We start from the raw sequence: 17,472 nt of genomic DNA, 5'->3' as shown, positions 1-17,472 counted from the left end.
TAAAGAAAAAGGGTTCAAAGTCGCAGCTGAAAGGCAAAATACACAATGACTCACTGGGCAAACAAGCAGCAGTGGAGCGCAACCCCATGCCAGTGCTGAGCACTGATTTCCAGCAAGGCGGACACGGCCCATGGAGAGCAGTGGGTCCCGGTGGAGAAAGCTTCTGCACATATCAGTGCATGGGCATTTAAAAAGTGCCCTTGCATGGAAAAATAAAACCAAAACTAAACCACAGTGCTGCCTGTGACAGGCCCCAGATGCCTTGAGCATGAATCCAGTGGTGATCCACCAGCCCTTTTGTGTCACCCATCAATACATATGGAAGGAAACCCCCAGGGGCTGGAAGAGGCACCCAGGCTATGCTCATGTCTTTGGCCTCCATGTGAGGCCAGCACAGATGTCCCCCTGTAACCCATCCACAATCCCAATGGCTCTGGAAAAGAGCTTCCAAGCAAACAGTTCACAACAGGTCTCCTTCTCCAACAGTCCAGCTGAAGAGGAGCAGGTCTGTGGAGCAAAAAGATTTGTACTGGGGACCTGACACCCATACCATACCCATTCCAGGGCTTTCTTTAGGTTAGCTCTAGCCTGGCCCCACAGTCTGTTAGTGGCCAGCATGCAAGAGGTGGACTCCATTCATGCCACATGGACCCACCTTAAGCCCTCTCCAGAATGCAAACCTGAGAGGGGGGAGTAGGAAAAACTGGGTGATTTGGTCCAAATTTGTGTTTCTGCTCCAATACCAGTCCTGGACAGAGCCACACCGGAGTTCTGGTCATATGAACCTGGTGACATTTCCAAAAACAGGCTGGACAAGCTGCCTCCAATAAATCTCAGGTGTGTCCTGTTTCTGAAGCTGCTTTAATCTTGGGCTAAGCAGCGCAGTGAACAGGTGCTTTGCTATCAGACAATTATTAACTTCTCTCAAGCAGCTATTTTCTAACACTGCTCCATTTATCAGTTCCACATTCTTTTCTACCAAGAGATTTTCCAGTTTGTCTGGCAAAACTGTCATCTTCCCACGCAAATGCTACCCAAAAAACTAAGTGTGCACTCAATCCTAATTAGGAGCAAATTGTTAATAGCAGTTTTCTGCACCTAAACCAAGAACGTAATTTTTATCCTCAGTGAAGTTTTTAAACTCAGGAGTTTCTGAACCAATTACTCCATAGCCACAGTTTCCAGGGGTATCTTTCACACAAACCTTTTCCTTTTACAAACTGCATTTATCACCCATGTAATGATAAACCCTGGTGCCTCGCACATGTCAGCTATCAGGAATTCATTATTTTGTCTGTGTTATGTTATACCAGTCAGGAGTTATCTTTGCAGCCCACAGGCCAGAATCAAAATTGAATGTGTCAGCTATTTAAAGAAAATGGGAACCCTCCTCCAGCAATTTAATTAACTTTCAGGGAGCACGGCTGGGTTCCAGTCCTGGAAACATTACTGGGGAAAATATGATCCAAGATTATCAGTCAGAAAATAAACTTTTTTTAAAAAGTTGCTTTCCTTCTATAGTCTCTGTAGCTAATCTGATTTTAATAAGTATTTTTCTAATGCTAGAAGGACAGCATTTAGGACATCTCAGCTACAAACTGTTTCATCAAGCCACAAAGAAAAATAATACTATATAGTATTGTACAGCATTTTTGAGGGCAGACTCTTAGCCTGTAAACTAAATACAGCTAAATCATTTCTTTCCCTAGGAGGCAAGACTCTATATGTTGCACATTTACAAGACAAATAATTATCAGAATGATCTATTATTTTGCTTACCGGCCAAGACATTAGGTTACTTTAAAATTTAAATAAAATTTCTAAAATATGATTTTTTTTCCCCTCAAAACTGACACATGCCAGAAGCTGCAACTTGAATCAAACTATCATTTCAAAACTCTTGCACAGAATTTAAAAAACAAGATTCTGTAAAGCTAGGCTTGCAGCTTTTTCTGTTTCATTTGCAAATATGAGTGGAGCAGTGTAATCAACCAATACGGAGTTTCAAAACCACCGTTAATGACTAACGCTTTGCTTGAGGTTCTTATTACAGGAGCTGGAGAAAAACTGATGGCAATTCAGTTTAAACAAAGAAGCAGTCAACTGGAAACCATAGATGAGTTGTGAAAAGTGAACACAAGCACTTACATCCCTCCTCTCGAGCAAAACCTGCCCAGTGCAGCATCCCGGACTTGCTGGGAACATGGGAGCTGCAGGACCTTTGGGAAGCACCACTCTGCTCGTGGGAGCCCTGACACCATCCCATGGAAGGGGAAGAAGAACGGCTCAGTGAGCATCCCTATGGCGTGGTCCTCATCACACACAGCGGGGTAATTATCTTGGCTGGGATCACCAGTTCAGGAAACAGGAAAAGGAACTAGATGTGCGGTGAGCTACATTGTGGACTGCTCTCATCTTCATTAACTGTTCTTCCTGCAGCCCAAAGTAATTTCAGATTGCCTTTGAGAAACCAGAGCTGAACAAATCAGGCACAGATGTGATGGACATGCTGTGGGTGCGATTTTGAAGCACATACTCAAGTTTTATCAAGGAGTCTTAAAAGCCAGGGTCCTCTCAAAGTGGAATTTGGGTGGTTTATCTTACATCCAAATGATAAGGCAAATACCCTTGTGCTAACAGCCCCGCCCAGGACACTGGGGTCCTATTGCAAACCACCTGCAAGGGACAAATCCCAAAGACACTGCAGCCTGGTAGCACTGACAGTGTGAAAGTATCAAAGTCCCTCCAGAGTGACCTTTGCGGTGTAGAAATCAAAAGTTTTTACTTTCTCCAAGCGCCCACACATCAGGTTTGCTCACTGAAAATAAACAGATTTCAAAAGAATGTGCTCACCCACTCAGCACAGGGTAAGGGAGGGTGTTTCTCAGGAGATTGCTGCTCTCTGCCATCAAGACGTTATCTGACAATTTGAGCAGCAGATTGGGAAAGGGGTTACTGCAGAGCCACAGGAGTCTGAAGTGTTTGGACCCGGGTACTGATCTGCCTGTTCCCAGCTGAAGTCAGCAGGAACGCTGCATAGCGACCCCACTGCAGAACACATCCCCATGGAAAAACTCCCTATAGGATGTGTGGAAAATCAGCCAGAGATCATCGGTGTTGTCTGGACTGGCCCATTTCTCACTTCCAGAAAGCTAATCTCTAGGACTTCAGGCAATTCTTGTATCTACTGGGAGTCCACACAGCACTAATCCTATATATAAAAAAAGAATTAACCCGCATGTTCTCACGTAAGCAGAAATGGCGCAAGAGCCACATTCCAGAAAGTGATTCAAAGTGAAATTGCCAAACAACAGCAAAGAATGAACATGCCAAACCCAAGAAACTGCAAACGAGGGCAACCGCACTGCACAAGCAGCACCACTGCAAGGATGTATTTGTATCACAGGGGAGACCAGTCCTGCAGTATCTTTGTTAAGATATGCTCATAATTAAGCTGGTGCTTTATCAGTGGTGGTCCAAATGACCACTTGTGATATGCAGAATCAAATTCCTTCACTTCTGGTACACTCACTGGGCTTGGGACAGCTGGTCATGCTCATTTGCTATGGAGACATATGTTTTGTTTAACAGGGGAAACAATTGCTGCAGCTAATTTCATACAACTGTTAGGGGAAGAGTTGCACTTGGAAAAGGAAATCACTCTTGTAGCACAGTATTCTTCTCTCTAATTTTCTTTAAATAATTTTGAAGGTAACCACAGGCAATCTACTCCTTTCAACAAGTTTGTGGAGGCATGGAAAATAACCACGGACACAGTTCTTGGACATGTGAAGCAATAGTACAAACCTATTTATGGCAAATGATAAGGAGTCGGTGTTAAGTTTAAACCACATAAGGGAAGTTTCACCACAAAGGTAGCTTTTAATCTTAACCCCTTTTCTTGAGAATCAAGAACACCAGTTGCTACAGCTTAACAAGTCACTTCTTGTCAAGTGAATGGCTATCTATGCCTAAACTAAGTTAAGCTTAAGGGTGTCTTAGGGTGTCCTTGTGAGATCAGGTAAGATAAGCAGGGTCTTTGTAGAGAATAATGCAGCACACTGTGGCTATAAGCAATATACTGTGGGTCACAAAGCAGGTCTACAGCATGAATAGGAACAGAAATGTCTGTAAAGCCAGCCCAACCAGTCAATCTTAGCGACAAGGGCATCTTTTTGTCCCTGCAGGTGTGAGAGCACACCAACAAAAAGGAGAAACAAGTTGTGATGGACTTCACAGAACCTGTCCTTCAGTGAAAAAGGGACTGACATGTGGAGAAGGGGTCTTGGGCAGCAGCACTGACAGTTATTGGACACCTGTGCACTAAAGGAAAAGCAGAGCCTGTCATGCAGCAGGCTCTGGCAGTCAGACACAACTCGCTCCCTGCATTTCAGCAGATAGCTCTCACTGAGCATTTCAAAAACATGGTTCTTGAAAGCTGTTGTAGCTGAAGTGTAAACACACCTCTCTTCCTATAGAGAAACTCAGCAAGAAGTAAAATATTAACGTGATCAAAGCCAACCTTGCAAATTTCTGTTTGCTTAGAGAGATGTTTCTAAACACAGGTCTTTTCCCTTTGCTATAACAGATCCAAGGGCAACCTCACCTCCTACCCACGACACCCCAAGGCCAGTTATCATAACCAGTGCATGGCAAAAAGCCATTTCCAAGGGCAAGCCCAGCCTGCTGCTGCAGCTTCAGACAGCTAAAACCCAGCAAGCAGGTCACACACCAACTACAAACGCAACTGTCCGGCCAAGTGCAGGAACGGGGAGGCCCCGTGGGGCAGCTGCAGAAGAAAGTGGCTCATTGATCTCCGTCACGGGCAGCTGACAGGCTCAGCATCTCTCCGCATGTGCTGCCGCTGCACAGGCTGTGGGCAAGGTCGTCCAGATGGACCTGAGCTGCAGCGCAAAGCACCGGCTTTTCTCGTAAGAAACAGGGGGAGTTTTCTCCGTGTCCCACGTTCAAGGAGGGGAGCCAAGCAAGATGGCCTGAAAAACTGTTTTGACTCAGAGCCCGCTCACAAAAGGCATTACTCACCCCACGGACTCAGATTTTATCCAGCCCAGCAGCGCATTTCACTTTCTTCAGTCACTGCTCACGGCTGGACTTCACCCCCATTTTTGATTGTTTGCAATACAATGCCAACACAGAAAAACACATCCATCAAGAACACTGGTACTAGAAAGGAAAAATGTTATTACCTGGAATAGTCTCCTTTAGCTTCCTACAATTGAAAAAGAGTGACAGAATTAAAACATGATCTCTTCAAAAGTCCTCGATTTTCCCAGCATTGTTTGTTTCCCAGCTCCCACAGCTCCGTGGCCAGATCCTGACCCCAGTTACACTGAAAGCAAAGTACAGAGGCTGCCTGAATCTATTTAAAAATAAAAAAAAGAACATCGCCCTTTATGTTTCCAGCTGTAGATTATCCACCTACATCATAAATAAAACTACTTGCAAAACCAGGATGAATTTCACATTGCAAATCAAATGTCACCTTTACTGTACAAGAAGTGAAATACAATTCTCTCTGGCTGACCACATTCAGCTAAAGGTTGGCTTTCCAAGCAGGTCAGCAGTTAAGAGGAATTGTGCTCACTCAAGATGAAAACAGTTCAGACAGATCAAGCCACTGCAGCTTTGCTACAGCATTTTGTAACTGAGAATACAACGGGAAAAACAAACAAAACAACAACAACAAACCCCCCACATTTCAAGGGCAATATTTTTTTATCATAGAAAGTGGTAAATAACCAGAGTTTAAGTCTGAGGACAACAAAACTTGATTAAGACAAGACAAAAAAACCTGACCTGATATATATATTTCAACATAAAAAGGCACCAAAAACACATGCTCTGAAAGATTCACAGGCACAATAACAGATTTAGCTACAGTATTACAGTCTTTTCTTCCCATATCTGCAGAACATATTTAAACTACCATAAGTAACAAATTGAATGGAAACCTACCTAAATTAATGACTTCCCTTAATGAGTTTTTCCTCTTGCCTCTCTCTTCCAATTTAAAATTCCTCAAATAAATATTTCTCTCGTCTACGATAAAAATAACTCCCAACTGTTTCAGCTTCTCTTTCCCAAACAACCACCACTGTGCAGTTTTGTCTTTGTAAACGGGGAAAAAAAAACCCAGAAAGGCTAAATCAAATCCAAGTTACCGATATCAGAAACCCGAACGAACACAGGAGGAAGAGGCGCTTACCTGCAAAACCAGGGCTGCCAACTTGAAGACCGTCTCACTTTCCACTTCGATCTGTCCCTGTGCAGGGAGAGAGCAGAACATGAAGCGTGCGGGACCCTCCCGCTCCGCCCGCTCCGCCCGGCGCGGGGGGGTCGGGGGCGGCTCCCGGTACCCGGCGGCCGCTCCGGGGCAGCGAGTTCCGGATGCCCCCCCGCGTCCCCTGGGTGGAGCATGTACACGCACAGTGTGGGGTGCCTTTCCTCCCCAAAACCCCCAACTCTTCCCTCACCCCCTTTTTTTCCACGCCCTCACGTGTTTTCCCTACAAGTCTTTTAGTGCATTTTACTGGACAGAGTGCTATTGCATCTGTGCACACCCTGAGAGGGACCTGACCCTGCACGACACACAAAAAGCTGTCTGTGAACCGGGAAGGCAGGGCTAAACGAAGTATTTTCATAGCTTGCAGCACACCATCTCCTCAGGGCAGAGACCACAGATCTTTGTTGCGATGGTGGTACACACACTCTTGATGCTAGATATGTAATACTTATGAATCACAAGGATGGTATAACCAAGCTTCCTTTGCCTCACACTGACTGTATCTTACAATTTCTGATTCTTGCCAAGTACACTGGAGGTGCAGTGCAGCGTTCAGAAAAACTGCACAGACACCCATGCTGAAACTCTCATGTGTCTTGACCCCAGTCCTGTCCTGACAGCTCTGTGCACTCAGTGACTTCAGAGGCACATAGCTGATAAATGCCACACTAAAACTCTACAAGGATCCTTTTATTCTTGCTTGGAAGCCAAACTATAGTCTTTCAAAGTTAGTTTCCTACAAGCAAAAATCCTGGTCTTGGTTGTGTACTGGGACTAGTAGTAACAGCGGAAGAGTAAAGGAGATGCACTTACAGTTGGACTCTTGTCAAAGCTACCCCTTACACACACTGCATCCTGCAGGCTACACATGAAGAACAAAACTGAGCCCAGGAATACAGAAGTTGGTTGGTTGGTTGTTTTTCTTATTGACCTTCTGCAAGTAAAGGTAGTAGACATGATGCCTGTCACCAAGCCAACACATCCTCTGTCCCCAGGACCTGTTGACTGAGTGAGGGAACACAGCAGACTGAAAGCTGAAATAGTGCCAAAACCAGGGTAGCAGGAAGATCTACAGAATTACATACAGATACAGGGAAATGACATCTCAAAATATATAGGGTCCATCTGCAGCTGAGCTAATTTACCACAGCTGCAGGTCTGACCCACAGAGACTAAAATTCAGAAGTGAACAAACAAATAATTCAATTTTCATGGAAAGGAAGTTTTTTCTGCCAGCTTTGTCAATAAAACATTCCAGCAGCAATGCTCCCCCAGGCTGCTCTGCAACAGCAGACCAAGAGGAATTTCCCCTTCCCAACAGGTGTGGCAACAGCTATGCAGAAGTAGCCTCCAAAACATTCCCAGACATATTTTATTAGAAGAAGAGGAGGGGCACATCACAAATTGGGAAGAAAAAAACCCCTAGTTTTGAGTTCATCCATCCTTCAGATCTCTTTTATGTTGGTGCTTAAGAGGAAAGACAAGGATCGCAGCCTAGAAACTCTTCACATAGGTGCAATTTTAAGGCAGTTTGTTACTTCCAGGTCTGTTTCATGTTAGTCTTTGTCATGCACATCTGAGCTGCCTTTTTTTAGCTTAAATTGCATCTGTTCAACAGCCTCTGAGGCCAACTAAGGCAGCAGGAAGATTACGAGAGATCAGGTCATCCCAGCACTGCACTCTCCTGCATCAGGGAACCCAGACATGAGAAAATGCTATCTCAGGGAACCCTTTGCTCAGCAGGTAAGACTGGCTCTAGTTCAGCAAATCTGTTCCTAGACCACCAAATCCAGGAAAACAGGGCCAGAAGGGACCTTAAAAGCTCATCAAGACCATCTCCCTGCCCCAAGGCAGAATCAGCTACATGCAGCTCATCACCTTTTAAAGGTACAAGAAACTCATGAAGATTTAACTATCCAAATGCAATTCTCACATCAAAGGTCCTCCTTGTTGCTGGCTCCAAAAAAACCTCTGCATCGCTCCATGAGCTACTTCAGCAGCGAGTCTCTGCTGACCCATAGCAATAGCTGCTGTTACAGGGGTGTTCAGGACTTAATAACCAAGCACCTCTTCATTTTTCATCTTCAAAGCACCTCACAGCCATTAACTAATTAGCAATAGGAATTACAAGGCTGCTTTTCTGTGTTTATTCACTTGGCACTAAATACAAGTGTTAAGAAACTCTGGTCACTTCATTAGACTGCTGTGGCACTGCCACAAATGTTAAAATTGACCACATAAACTACTTCATGTATAATTTTAGGAGACCAAAGAGGCTGAAGGGGGACTGCCTTCTTCAGACAATAAATTTTCCATCTTTGCTTTCATAATGAAGGTTTTGGTGTGCCAATGTCCTCAGTTTCAAGCACATTTGTGTTGAGGAGCAAACAGGTAAAAAAGGTCCTCGCTAACCTGACCTCTCTCAAACAAGAGACTAAAGGTGTCTTGACCAGAGCAAAGGGGACAAACAGGACACCCCATGCATGGTGTCACCACCACAGCTCTGTAGCTGTGCAAACCTCAGAACAGAGTGGACCATTATCACATATCACTGTACAGTAACAGTGGCAGGAGACCAGGGCCACTCTGAAGGAGGCCCTGCATGTAAAGAAACAAGGTAAAACAAAACCCCCAAAAACCCCAACAAAACCCAAACCCCACAACCTCAAAGGGCAATCAGGAGAACCCCTACTCTTTAAAAAGGGCTAAAAATCAAAGAAGAAAAAAGAAATGCAGAGAGGCAAAGGGTCTGCCCTGAGATCAACAGTCACTAAGTAGCAGAGCAAGGATTTGAAGCAAGGGATCCCACAGCTCAGCCTTTAGCTAACAAACTAACGCTAGAAAAGTGACAGTCTCTTGGACAATTCCCTCAGAGCCTGGAATTATTTTCCATCATAACGTTTTTTGCCATCTGGTTCCCCAATTGGCCATTGTTGTAATGTAATCCAGCCCTCGTCTGTCAAAGCCCTTGGCTCGACACAAGTCCATATAGTGATACATGTCACTCAGACTGGGCTCTTCCTACTCAGCCAACATTTTGATTTTATAACCATCCTTCTGCCCCCAAGACTTGCAAACAGGGGTCTCTGTTTTAGCATTGCTTTACTGGAAATGTCAAATTTCAAAAATAGATGGGGAAAAATGGCTGTAAGAAGATTAATTTGTAATGCCTACAATTGCCAGGGTGATCTAGGCAGAGACTTCCACAAGCAGTTGGGGGGGGCCCTGGGAGCCAAGGCAGCAAGCACTCTCATGCCCACATGATGATGATGATGAAGATGGTTTTCCTACATTTACCCCAAGTGGGAATAAGGTCACTAGTGCAAGGTTAAGTAAATGGATGTAATTCAGATAATGGAACCTAAGTCTTCTACATTTTAGATGCAAATAAGTTTAAACAGACTAGGGGGTGCAGCTCCAGGGAGAGGATGAAACTGATATTTTTCAATTAGAGTTTACACAGGAACCAATCATTTTAACCAGCGAAACAGATTCAGCCCCTTGTGTAGCTCTACAAAAGGCCACAGGCTTATCTAGATACTGAATTTGGTCTGGCAGATTCAGGTGGTGGCTTTTGTCATACTGACAAACATCAAAATAATAAAAGGTTGGGGCAGATGTTCAACCCAGGTGGCAGTTACTACAGAGCAGGAATAGGTCACTGTCACAGCAGTTGGTAAAACCAACTCCTTGCTTTCAGTGCCCATGGGCAGAATTTATCCCCCAATTCAGATAGGGGCTCAAGTCTTTTGCTACACAGACATAGACTTATGAATGTGATAAAAATCACAAGCTTGGCCATGAATAGGGCAGTGAACCTTCATTAGAAAGAGCAACAACACCAGAATTTACTGTTGTAGAGATACAAGTCTGAAATCCTGATGAAAACAGAGATCAAGAATGATGATGGTCAGATAAGCATTAACTGTGCTAAGCAAATCTTTAGACTGTAAACTCTGATTAAAGCAGATTAAAAAAAGTAAGCAACACACAGGAACTGTCATCTTTAACTCTTTAGCAAGAAATGAAAACCAATAGGGTTTGTTCAAGGCACATATAACTTTGAGAGGCTAAAGACTGACAAAAACATTTCACATGGAGATTTGAGAATTAAGACACTAACACACTCCTTCCCTCAAACCAACCCCTTTACAAATTTATATTAACCAAAGACACCCTCAAATACACACACTATACTTGAATAGCCTCAAGACAGCCACAATATGTAATATAATTACCCATGATTACTGAAAGGTGATTAAAAAAAGCTGAGAGAAAGAGGGATGCAATTATACAGAGGGAAAGGAAGGATCTGAATGCATACAACAAGGTTTTCCAACTGAGGGAGGCAATTAGTTGGGTGTGGACCCAGCACAAGTGAAGAAAGCAATGCCAGTGCCCAATCTGGTACCTAGCACCACTGAGACTTCTCACAAGTGTCCCAGTATCCCCCTGATATGTCCTGACAGCCAAAGGGTGCAAAGACAGGTCCCTGCAGCACAGAAAGTTTTGCAGCTTTTTAGTGCTTTTTAGGTTTCTTTGGGCGCAGAGGCTGCAGCAAGGTGGGCTGAACTCCTGGGACAGGCTGGGAAGGGGTTGTTGGCCACAACCTGTTACACAACACAAGTTGAGCAGCACGGGAGGAACTAGGTCAGGTAAATTCAACAACTTGCTCTGTCGGTTTGACTGTGCTGGGTAATTATAGCAAAGAGACAAACAACAGCAGTAAATGAATAACTAGCCAACTTTAAAGCACCTGTCCTGATTACCAGCATTCACACCTATATCACATTCCTGATGGTGTCACCTGCTGTTCACACTGCCCTGTGATGCACTGGACACTCCATCCCATTCCCATCTGCATCACAAGTTCCAAACTTTGCTGAGTTTCTCAACTGGAACCATTTTCCCAAAGACAGAATTGCCTGGCTAAAAAAAAAAAGCACAGCAAAGTAAGAGTCCAACTCCAGCATGTTATAGAGGGAAAGTAAAACACTAAACCGGCAGGAGGTGCAGAATAGGAGCAAATTAAAGGCTGGTCTTTCTGACCCTACTCAAAAGGACACTTCAGATTTGCACTTATGCTGCATTTACCACATGGGGAGCAGAGTTTGGATGGCTCAGGAGGCCTCACAGCTGCTTCACACCATTTATATGGTCCATGACATCTTTTATTTCATCCACTAAGCCCCACATCCCTTCTTACCCACACAAGAACATAACCTGAGACTGAACACAGCTCAGTGCATGTGCAGCAGCCACTGGCTCTACCCTGGCAGGACAGGCTGCTTCCCAACTCAGTGGCTTAGGCCAACCCAGACTAAAAAAGATCTAGTAGTGCCTTGTGGTGAGCAAAAGCTTCAGGTGTCTGTTGCACTCTATTTTGCTGTCTCTCCCAGCCACCCTCATCCATCTCCCTTGCTTGTGTTTTTGTGCTTCAGCCAACATTTACATGAAACTCCAGGTACAACAGCAGCTACTCCGAGATTTGTCTACACAGTTCAGTGCAACAGAAGCACATTTAGTGCTGCCTTTTTTTTTTTTTTTTTGCATTAACAGGCAGAGAATGGGGGAAGGACATAAAGACTTCCCTGTTTGCAAGCCAGGATATATGGCGTCGTTAGACTTAACATATAATCACGACAGCCTTTCGCTTTCCTGCCACAGCACTATGGTGAGATATCCAACACACACCGACAACAGAACCAGCTGAGCTGTCACAGCATCTTCACCCCGTGGCCAGAAGATCAAAGGTGCAAAACTCTCCATGATTAACGCCAGTAGTTAGTCCCAGGAGGAGATGAGTATGTCAAGAGATGCGAGGTATAAAACTTTGGCTGCAAACCAATTAAGCCTTCATATGCCATAAGCCAGCCCAGCTGAGACACAACCTACACCTCCCCTTGTCAAGAGTCTCAACAGGTCCCTGGGGCACCATCACCCTTTACAGCAGGCAGCCTTGGACCAACCCCAGCCGCTCTCAGAGTTCTGTATAGAGTCCCTTACTATACCCACACTGTGGCCAAGTCCTTCCCAAGCCACCAGCACAGCTCCATGTGAGGTCTCATGGGGTAATAAATGTGGGAGGCCCCATGGAGTTCTGCCAGCTTACATCAGCATCAGGGTCCTGCTTCCTCCTGCTGTCACATTTTGTTCCCAGCCATAGCCATGATCCATACTTCTCAACTGCTGACATGCTGCTGGGGAATGTGGGCCAAGGAGGTGGCTGCCAGCACCCATGGAAAATAACAGCCCTGAAGAGCAGAATACCCATTGGTCCTGCTGATCCTCATCCTGGACTTTACACATCTTGGGAAGCAGAAGAGCAAATACAGGCAATGGACACAGCATATTTTAACAGCCTTGGCTAGAATCAGCCTATACTGTGTTATGAGCCTGTATGGGAATGCTCCCCTTTTCCTAGAGATGGGGAGAATTAGGAAATATCTGTCATAAAACTTTCGAGAGCTCTCTGATATATGACTGCTTTGCTTGCCATGAGCTGGAAGCCAGCCAGACTTTATGCTCACACCAGGGGTCTGTTTCAACAGCTCTTCTTGGTAAGCACTGGTCTGCAGGCTGCCAAGGGCTCACAAGCATTGCTGTTCACAGTGCTATCACAGATACATACTCCTCTGAGGACTTCAATTTCCTTTAACTTTTTTATTTTCCTTTTTCATTTTTTTTTTTTTTAAGAAATTATTGCAAGTCTTTGAAAATAAAAGGTGGGTGAGGGGAAGGAAATAACCCCCTTGATACCCAAATATAGAGAGGAAAAGGGGAACACAGCCAATTTGACCAAGATTTTAGTTTACAGAACATATTTTAAGGACTGGCAAAGAGTCAACCCTATGGCTGCAGAGCTATAAGGAGGTTAGCTCCAATGCATAATAAGCTTGGCAGTGCTTTGCTAGCCAAGTAGGGTATTATTTTTCCAAACTTGGCTGTTTTGAAAGAAAAGACTAATTTATCTTTCCAAATTTATCATCAACATGTGCGTGACCAGTTCTGACCCACCTCCTTAAAAGTACCCCAGCTCTGGTCATGGGCTGTGCAATAACACACTGAACATGTTACAAAGCTCCCAATCCCTGTGCAAATACACGGATTCTGAGATACTCATTTCACCTGAAACTAAGTTCTAGGCTTTCACTGTTTTAAATTCCAGCTGTATTGTAGATTTCAGAGATCACTATAAATCTAAACCAAACTTCTTACAATTCAGCAACAGGAAAGAAGGAGTTTAAATTGAAGTTGTCACCACTGAAGGCAGCAGCTCTCAAAGACTTGAAAGAGAGAGGTGCGTAAGAAAACAGGTCCCAGACATATACAAAGCATCCTTCCAGCCATTGCATTCTCCCAAAATACACATGATAAACAAGCTTATAACTAAGTCCCTAGGAGACCCTTCTACAAACCTGGAGATTTAAGTATTACCAGCTTCCACCTCCTGCTTGGTGGCCCAGGCTGTTCCTGGCAGCAGATGCGGCTTCTCCAAGCTCCAATCCAAAGAGCATGAATGTTGGAGAGCAGGAGCCAGGCAGCTGGCTGGACTACACAGGACAGAGAGGGCCTGGAGACTGCAGCACCAGACCAGGGGAAAAAAATGGGCAGCTCAACATGAAAAGAGAATAGGGTGAGAGCACTGGCAGCATTTGTTATATCGGCTGGAGGCCAAGGTTTATGCACACAGCAGTGGTGAGGAAACACCAGGCACTCTTATGAGTGGAGCCACAAGTGTTGCATTCAGTTCATATGCAAGGAGACATGGGGAGGGCAAGGCCAGCAAACACTGAATGGCTCATGTTGATAAATCCACAGAGGAAGCTTATTCTCCAAGTGTGTAAAGCAGCATGATATTATGCTGTACAGAACAAAATGCTGGTGTTGATGCAGTGGTGGGTTGAGATGGGGTGTGGTGGAAAGGAGCAGCTGTGCAGCAATTCTTTGGTCCAGATGCAGAACAGTGACACTGCTAAAACATGATTCACAAAAGTAAAAATAAGGTCTCAGCCCTCTTGTGCTTTGGGCAAGGGGGAGCCCTTTGCTCCCCAGCTGCTTGCAGGGGATGAGAGCAAGGCTGAGGGGCACCATGCAGGTTGTAGAGGGTGCACAAACCTGGTGTGTAGCATCAAAGATTCCAGAGACACAAAGGAGCTTCAACTATTGTCAAGGTTTAAAAAACAGGACAACCATATAGAAAAGCACAAAGGTGAACAAGTAGGTGGCAAGTAGAAAGAAATAAATTTTTTGCAGCAAAGACTTTGTCTATCTTGTCTCTACCTTGCCAAAATGTTTACAGAAACTGAAGAATGCACAAGCCCCAGATTCTTACAAGCCCTGGTAGGGGCGAATGGTACCAGATACGCAGAAACGAGCAGAGAGGTTTGCAGGAAGGAACGTAGAGTTGAGAGGTGAGGAAAGAGTGCGTGGTCATGCACTGCAGAGCACCAAGCCAGCATTCATCCTTTTCAGGACTGTTATGCAGGTTATTCAGAATCCATGTTTTGTATAATTAATATATTTGATATCCTATATTATTTACTCCGAGTTTTTATTCAGTTAGAAGAAAAGCCTCTCTGGAGTCACCTGGGGCAAGATGGCCAACACACTCTGCCCAGTGGCTTCAGCCTAAACTCAGATGCCAGACTTGATTAGGTAGATCCCATTCTCTTTGATTAAATACAGCCACTTACAAGATTTCACACAGAGGATTGCCCACAGATCTCTCAAAGAATACTGTAAATACATTTATGATGCAGCCTCTGGACCTCATAAGCCACAGATAAATCCCCTCCAGAGGAGGGACTGGCATGAGGCTTCACTAACATACCAAATGTATTTGTCCAAGCCTTGGGTTGACTCTGGTGCTGTGTCCGACATGACAGCAGGAGCTTCGACATGCACCATCTCCTACACAGGGCAATGTCACCTGCTCACCCTGTGCTCTGGAAAACCATCATTTTCCTTTAAAGCACAAAAACCATCGAAGTGCAGGTGCCTACACACTGATGTACTGTCAACATATGCCAATGCTCAGGAATATCAAAAGCGCACAAACAGAAACTCCTTCAAGCATCAGGCATTTGCACCACCCTGGATTTGGGCTTTTCACACACTGTGTCCCCTGTGGGGAACAAGCTACTGTGAAAGCAAAAAACATGACCAGCTTTTAAGCAGTCTTATCCATGCAGGTCTTCTCACACCCCAGTATTGCAGCATTTACCCTCTGAGCTACATTCCCGGCCCACACAGAGCAGAAGCTTCATGTAAACATCCAGGTTAGGATCTGGCCCTGGCAGGGCATCCTCCAGCACACCTTGTGCATTGACGAGCAACCCCACGGTACACAGGTTGGGCATATGTGCTGCTTTTTAAGACACTGAGGTTTCCTCACCCATGCAGCAGGGAAAGGAAAAGAGGAGATAGGGGTAGGGGGAAAAAAAAGTAAAAATAAAAAGCTAAGCTGAGGCAGGTCTAACCTCTCCAAGCTGGATTGACAACTGAGGAATGCCAGAGAACATTCCATGCTGTCATCACTGCACATCTGCTCATATTCAAGAGACTCCTGCCCATCCTGCGCCTCCTTCCCAGCAGCACAGCGGAGCCTGGAAACACCACAGGAGTGGACACACTGGACATCTTCCTGTCCACATGCCATGGGCTTAAATAGAGAACTGGTCCCATGTGCACTTCATGCACTACGTAAAACCTAGAGATTGACTGTAAGTTTATCAAGTAGGATAAGGAGACCTAATTTGAAGGTTACAAGCCACTGGACCAAATGAATCTTGAAAGCAAAAAAACTGCAGTGGGCTTCTACTGAAGCTGGACTGCAAAGCCACCCAGCACAGAAAACACTGCAGACAAGACTGAGGGCTCTCAGCTTTTCCTACATGCTGAAACACTCAGCGCTGCCCACAAAGACTTTCTCTCAGGAGGAAGCAATGCTCCTCATCCCTCTGTTGCCCACAGCAACTGGACATGACTGAAAACCCTCTCTGCCTCTGATAATTTTGCTTGCAGGAACAGGGAATCTGGCACTTTGGGTTGCTACCAATTAGAGCACACACCTTGCAAGCCATGGCAGGGGGGGAAATAAGAACCAGTCTCCATTCAAACCTCTCCCAGCTCCCAAAGTCCTGAACTCAACTGGATGACACACAGTCTGCTTATTGCAGCACTCGCTGCACCAGCAGCACTTCACCTGCTATCAGCACCTCATTTCAGTAATATGAAGTTATGCTGCTTGAATAATAATATTTATCCAGGTCAGAAGTGTCTCCTTATTGATCTGATGAAGTGCATGTCTATCACCAAGTGAGGGCCATTTTTTAATGCTTCTCTTTCCCTTTGCTTTCTCTTATGCTTTATGCATGCACATAAACACATATACTTGCACTCAAATGTTTTAATGTTGACTAATATTTGTTTCAATAGCAGTAGCACTTTTCACATTCCATCCTAAAACCAGACCCATTTCCAATTCCAAAATTATTTGTGCTGTTTCTCTAGTTAAATTACTCCAAGTTTCCCTGAAAGGATGACTAGAAGTTGCCAAGACCCTTCATTTAAAACGCCAGATATGTCAAATAGAGATTTGCTTTTCATTAATCTTAACCAGTGAGGACCCAAGTTCTTCAAGCTTCTTTAAAGCTTCAGCATGTTGTAAAACAGCACCAATTTCCTCTACTCTTCCAGAAAGCAATTCCTGCACAAAGCACAGTCACAACTTCACCATTAACCACTTCCACATCAAGTTTCTGATCCCACCATAAAATAATGAATTCTGGATGCTGAATAAGAATCCTCTAAAATATGAAGCATATTAAAGGTGAAAACCTTGGCCAGCTACACAAGCTCCACCACCAGCTAATGATGCTGGATTGTCTTCCAAGAAAAGGTTGTAAGAACCAAGTAACCCTCTTAGACTGATTGAACCATTAAATAAAAAAAAAAAAAAGCTCCAGATGCCTGGGTTTGACATTAACTGGAAAATCTCAGAAACATCAGGCATTGCTAGAGTAAAGTTCATAGAACTGCAGCTGCTATTGCACCACCAGTTACTGGGGGCATGGCAAAGGTGGCTCTTTTTTTCAGACCAAGATGTATCTGCAGCAGATTGACCTTATTTTTTGAAGTTACTTCAGGATATGGTAACCAAAATA

General features: G+C 44.6%; 1 protein-coding gene across 1 annotated transcript in view; it reads right to left on the bottom strand.

The window, feature by feature from the left end:
- Positions 1-17,472, bottom strand: part of FRMD4B (FERM domain containing 4B) — a gene marked incomplete at both ends in the record, with an annotated part of 82,183 nt that overhangs the window by 36,315 nt on the left and 28,396 nt on the right. The window contains 2 exons of the mRNA XM_080350772.1: positions 5,208-5,230; positions 6,227-6,283. Of these exons, the coding sequence (XP_080206898.1) occupies positions 5,208-5,230; positions 6,227-6,283 (80 nt within the window). The remainder of the gene's footprint in view (positions 1-5,207; positions 5,231-6,226; positions 6,284-17,472) is intronic.

Source organism: Nesoenas mayeri (assembly GCF_963082525.1).
Source record: "Nesoenas mayeri genome assembly, chromosome: 10".
Classification (NCBI taxonomy): Eukaryota; Metazoa; Chordata; class Aves; order Columbiformes; family Columbidae; genus Nesoenas; species Nesoenas mayeri.
Note: the sequence above shows the minus strand (reverse complement) of the source record. Positions and strands in the feature narration are given on the sequence as shown.